The sequence below is a fragment of the Rhineura floridana genome, chromosome 11, assembly GCF_030035675.1.
Source record: "Rhineura floridana isolate rRhiFlo1 chromosome 11, rRhiFlo1.hap2, whole genome shotgun sequence".
Classification (NCBI taxonomy): domain Eukaryota; kingdom Metazoa; phylum Chordata; class Lepidosauria; order Squamata; family Rhineuridae; genus Rhineura; species Rhineura floridana.
Genome location: NC_084490.1, coordinates 35574926 through 35581075, shown reverse-complemented (window position 1 = coordinate 35581075; position 6150 = coordinate 35574926). Strand labels below are relative to the sequence as shown.

At 40.2% G+C, this 6150-nt stretch overlaps 1 protein-coding gene across 1 annotated transcript; it reads right to left on the bottom strand.

Annotated features, from left to right (window-relative positions):
* Positions 1-785: 785 nt before the first annotated feature.
* LOC133367925 (olfactory receptor 13G1-like) lies at positions 786-5764 on the bottom strand. The gene is made up of 2 exons (XM_061592012.1): positions 5642-5764; positions 786-1754 (listed from the first exon to the last, which is right to left on the bottom strand). Exons 1-2 carry the CDS (start codon positions 5762-5764, stop codon positions 786-788), a joined length of 1092 nt encoding a protein of 363 aa, XP_061447996.1.
* Between the last annotated feature and the right edge of the window lie 386 nt (positions 5765-6150).

The following is a 6150-nucleotide window of genomic DNA, read 5'->3' as shown; positions in this document are numbered from 1 at the left end:
AGGGGAAAGAGGAAGGGTATAGGAGGGAGGGGGAGGAGGGAAATACAGATTTGATCATTTGCATACTTTTTGAGTTCAAAGGGATTTTCTCCGGTGCAATCATGCTTAGGATAGGTGAAACTGACTTGGGGCAGGGACAGGGAGGGGGAAGGGGAGAGAAGGATAGGAAGGGTAGGGATGGGGAAGAAGGAGGAAAGAGAGAGGGGAAGAGATTAGATGGGTTGGCAGTTGGCAGAAGGAAAGCCTATTTCCCTTCCAAAAGGAAAAGATTATGAATAACATCATTGTTTTTCAGTCTTCCCCACCTTTTTATTCTACAGCAGACAAGTGTAGTCACTGGCCACATCCACACCAGACCTTTATTTCACTTTAGACAGTCATGGCCTTCCCCCAAAAATGCTGGGAAGTGTATGTCAATGGTGCTGCGAGTTGCTAGGAGATGCCTTATTCCCCTCACAGAGCTACAATTTCCAGCAGTGGTGCTGATTGTTAAACCACTCTGGCAGCTGGGTCTATTGAGTCATTCAGTTTTCACTTCAAAATACCAGCCAGTAATGAAGAGGAATATATGAGGATCCACTTGGATGTATTTTCAGTGAAAAGGTATTATGCATACAGATCTAAGAAAGTCTGGATTTTATGTTCCACAATTGATTCCCAATCATATGGAACATATTTTCGTGCACATGAACAATCCAACAGTCTACTTCTGCCAACTTTTCCCCTGTTCAACTCCTCCCCCTAACAACAGTGGCAGCAGTGTTGTCATAGAAAGTCTTTGCAGTTCAGACTTGAGGTCTCCGGAGCAGCTTGCCTCTTCCAATAATTGTCTTGAGTGCCTCTTTTACTTCTTTGTTTCTCAGAGAATATATGAGTGGATTAACAACTGGGGTTACCACTGAATAAAGGAGAGAAACAAATTTGTCTTTCTCTAGAGAGTAGTTTGAGCTGGGCCTTATATATGTGTAAATGACGGAAGAGAAGTAAAAACTGATTATAATGAGATGGGAGGAACATGTGGAGAAAGCTTTCTTCTTCCCTTCAGTAGAACGGATCCTGAAGATAGCTCTCAGGATAAAGAAGTAAGATGTTAGAGTCAACCCACAGCTACAAATCCCAAAGATCACATCTGCCACAAAAGCCATCATCTCATTCAAAGTGGTGTCAGAGCATGAAAGCTGTAAAAGTGGTGGTACATCACAGAAGAAATGGTTGACTATGTTAGAGTTACAGAAGGAAAGCTTCAGCATAAGTCCAGCATGAACAGCACCATCGATTATTCCAGTAACCCACACTCCACTGGCTATGCCAACACACACTTCCTTCCTCATGATGACTGTGTACTGCAAAGGATGGCAAATAGCAGCATAACGGTCAAAAGCCATAAATGAGAGGAGAAAAAGTTCTGTTCCCAAACACCATATGAAGAGATACACCTGTGTAATGCAGCCATTGAAAGAGATGGTGTTTCTGTGGGTCCAAAGAGTCTGGAGCAATTTTGGAGTTGTGACAGAGATGGAAAACACATTCACTAAGGACAAATTGGTGAGGAGGAAGTACATGGGAGTGTGAAGTTTCCTGCAAGTACATATGGTAAAGACGAGGAGGAAGTTAGCAGCTAAAGCAGTAGCATAGATGAGTGTGAATATCCCAAAGAGAAGTGTCTGTACTTTTGCAGAGCTAGTGAGACCAGCCAGTGTAAACTCCATCGTAGCAGACTGGTTCTTTATTTCAATATATCTGATGCCAATGTCCTAAACAGATAAATTATATTGTAAGTTAATTAATTATCATAATTTGTATATAGTTCATACCTTTCACTCATTCTCTTTCCTTTTTGTCCTTTCTCTATTTCTGTGCACAATGGAAAAAATGGCATCTGTTTGACTTCCCCAGTCAAGATTTACAAGATTATGGGAAACCAGGCTGAAATCTTAGAAAATGTTGACACTGAGATACAATTCCATAGAAATAAGTCCCATTGACATCAAACAGGCCCATGACACTCAGGCCGATTCCCTCCCCCGGCCACGGAAACCCACATAGGGGTTCCCATTTCAGCAGGGACCCAGGACCTATGAAAAGAGCACTATGATCAATCTTTTCTTACAATTGCCATTACTTGATGAGCATGAGTATCGCAAATAGTTTTAGTGAATGATCTACTGTTTACCCTGGTTTATATTATATTTATTGTAGGAAGTTGTTTGTGAGCATTTGTTGAGAAATACTGATATTTTTTCCCATTTTAGAAAGTCGCTGTGTGCTTCTGTATGAGCTGATTAATTCACTACATCTGACTGAAAATGTAATACATTCTTTGGACTGTTATACAATGATGGGACTTTACTGTAAATTTATTTCTCTCTCTTTTGCAGACTAGATTGATTTGAGATTTCGGCCTGTTTTATGATTTTTGTGGTATTATTTATTGATACTGTTGTAGTTTTTCTATTGTTTTTATCATATTATCTTGTTCTTGCTATGGAAGCCGCTTTGAGGTCACCTGGTGATGAAAAGCAGCATACAAATATATTACATAAATAAATAATAGTATATGTGTATTTAAAACAAACCAACAAAACAGTATGTGTATAGGCAGCTATATCAATCTATTCAGGGAAAGCTAATCAGATGAAGGATCCTCTGAATGTATATATGGATATAAATCTTTAGAGGGCTAATTCATTGTGCACAATCATTTGTTCTCAGTATCTTGCTATGGAGAAAACTCCATTGAACATGGTGGGACTTGTTTCAAAGCAAACGTGTGTAGGTTTGCAGTATTTGAGGTGATATCTTACATCATTTCTCTGTAAACAGGCCAATTTCACCATGCTTTCTGGTTAAACTAGTTTCTTAACATTTTATTAATGAAATAGATTATCACAGCAACAGCAACATCTTCATATCAAATGCAGAGGGACTGAAACCAAATCACAGTTAGATTTATATATTCTAATAGTGATTTAAACAAAAGAAAGGAAACACAATATAGTTATGTTACTACATCATCTAAATATAATTAATATAGCACAATTCTTTTTTAAAATATGATCTTACTTCTAACAACTTGTTTCTAGTGTCCTGATATTGACTTTTCTGATTGCAATACTGTTTAAACTTATTCTGCTGTTCCAATGATTTTTTTTGTAACATGTCCTTTCAAAAGCAGGAGATATAGTTGAATAATAATGATGGTAATCGTAACATTTATCTAATTAATTATTAGATTTATATCCCGTCCTTTCTCCCAGTAGGAGCCCTAATATTTCTCCCAGTAGTAACAACAATAATAAACATAACATTAAAAGTAGCAAAATGTAATATGTTCTTTCTACACCCTTTGTCTTCCACACATTACAGCCACTTAGTATATTCTAGCTTTTTGAAAATTCAAAGAAAAAAGACATTAATGGAGAGATTCCAGTGGCTAGAGATGGTTAAATATTAGCCCATATTTGCAATATCACATCCCTATTTGTATTATTTCTAACGTCCATATTCATTCATTTAATGCAAGGACAGGGAAACTGTGGCCCTCCAGATCTTGTCCCATCAGCTGCTCCAGCTAGTGTGGTCAATGGCAAGGGTCCAACAACATCTGATCTTGGGACTTTTATTTACTCTTAATCTGAATTGGCACTTTGAGGTTACTGGGTAACTTCAGTCAAAGAGCTGCTGAATAATAATGGTTAATACTGACACTACCAAGACGCCATGTTTGTTTTTGTTTTGTTTTCATGTGTAGCTTTCAACATGATTCTAGGAATTTTTGATTCCAAAATACAGTGATTAATAATAGTGAGAAGAGTTTAGATGGAACTGTTAACAAAATGGTTATCATTGTCTCCTTCTTTTAAAAAATCCCTCAAGAGTACAATCCAGTTGGACACCCCCTCTTGGGAGGGCTGTACAGTGTGGCAGAGACACCACCACCTCTGCATTTTGGCAATTGTTGGCATCCAAAGTAGAAGTGTGGGTAGAATAGTCAGGCCTTGATTGGGGTTGATGGCATTACACACTGGCCCCGAGACTACCTCGGGATACAGCAGATTCCTGGCCAGTACAGCCTTGCTTTGGATTAGTTGGCAATATATTAAATTTTGTGTTTGTAGCAGCATTTCAATCTGTACTCTGGAAAATGCACAAACTTACCAGGAGATGCTCCAGCAATAGTCAAGTCATTTCAACCATTACAGCTGCAGTAATTTGTATATTATAAGCTGGTAGCAAAGGGTTGGTCTCACTGCAATCATTGTGAAAAATAGTCATCCCTAATTTGTCCCATTGATTTGAATGGGAAGTAAATGCAACTATCTTACGTTTGCATCCAGCCCAAGTAATTGGTGTCTTTAAATGTTGCTATAGTGTCTACCACAACATTGAGACTATTTTAGTAAAACAGATCAAAGAGGCTTTGCTCTCTCCCGCTCCCCATACACACACAACATTTATTAATCAATCCCGACTGGATCAGGGATGATGCTATCACAGCACTAAAAAGAGACACTCAGAGAGAGAGAGAGAGAGAGAGAGAGAGAGAGAGAGAGAGAGAGAGAGAGAGAGAGAGAGAGAATTCTCTGGTCATTGTCTTAGAAACTAAATAACACACAGTCATAGTAGAAAGATGAATGCTGTGTGTGCCCATCTACCATCAATACCTCTTCTGAGTACCAACACGTTATGGCTTGGATCCTAAAAAAGTTAATTTAAGGAACTTCATGGAAGAGAACTTTATTGGTCTGACCTCTACAGACTCCTGCATCCCAGGAGGATCAGGGGATCCTCCTGAACTCTATGAGAGGGGGGATGCTAGCAGAGGGGGGAATCCCTCAAAGTCAAACTTGGATTTTTCCCCTTAGAGCCCCTGACCATCTTGAAAAGCTTTTTGGTTACACAAGTGGCTGCGGGATGAAGATAAAGAAACCTGTCTTAGCATCCTAGCCTACCTGTTCATTGAATTGTATGTTGATCATGAGGGGCAGCCAAGACCTGTGGATTTTTACTGATATTAAATCTGAGATATATGATGCCCCACTCGCCATGCAGGTGACAAGCGGGGCATGGTTGCAGGTGGGGGTGAAGCTGCCGCCTCCATCTTGGTATGGGGCAATGTCACATGTCGCGCCTATTGAGCATGCATGAGGTGAAGCGTGGAGGGGCGAGGCTTCTGGGACTATTTAAGTCCAGACACCCTTCCTACCTTCCTCTTCGCAGCGCGATGCCCATCCCGCCCGCCCTCTTTTATGGTGTGCCTAGGGGTTGCTTCAGGGCTGGGTAGGAATTTTTATTCTGCCCATCCTCATTGGCGGGCAGGTTTTTTGCCTGCTCCACATGGAAGTGGGAGGGGATCGGGTTAGGGGACATTGTGATCAATAGGTGGTTTTCGCTATTTCGGCTAATTTGACATATTTAAAGGTTAATGCCCTACTGGGCAGCTCATTCTACCACTGGTGCAGGAAGGTGCAGGAGGGGAAATAGGTAAGGACAGCTAGGTGGCCCCCTTAGGCACCTTTGGGGATGATTGGTGGTTCTGGAGGCCTGCCTGCCAGGGATTTTCTGGCTCGAGGGCAGGATATGGGCTGCCTCTGTTTGTAGCAGCATTTCAATCTGTACTCTGCAAAATGCACAAACTTACCAGGAGATGCTCCAGCAACAATTTAGTCATTTCAGCCATTACAGCTGCAGCTGCAATAATTTGTATATTATAAGCTGGTAGCAAAGGGTTGGTCTCACTGCAATCATTGTGAAAAATAGTCATCCCTAATTTGTCCCATTGATTTGAATGGGAAGTAATGCAACTATCTTACGTTTGCATCACAGCACTAAAAAGAGACACTTAGATAGATAGATAGATAGATAGATAGATAGATAGATAGATAGATAGATAGATAGATAGATAGATAGATAGATAGATAGATAGATAGATAGATAGATAGATAGATAGATAGATAATTCTCTGCTCCCTTAGAGACTAAATAACACACAGTCAAAGTAGAAAGATGAATGCTATATGTGCCCATCTACCATCAATGCTTCATCTGACTGCCAACATTTTATGGCTTGGATCCTAAACAAGTTAATTTAAGGAACTTCAAGGAAGAGAACTTTACTGGTCTGACCTCTACAGACTTCTGCATCCCAGGA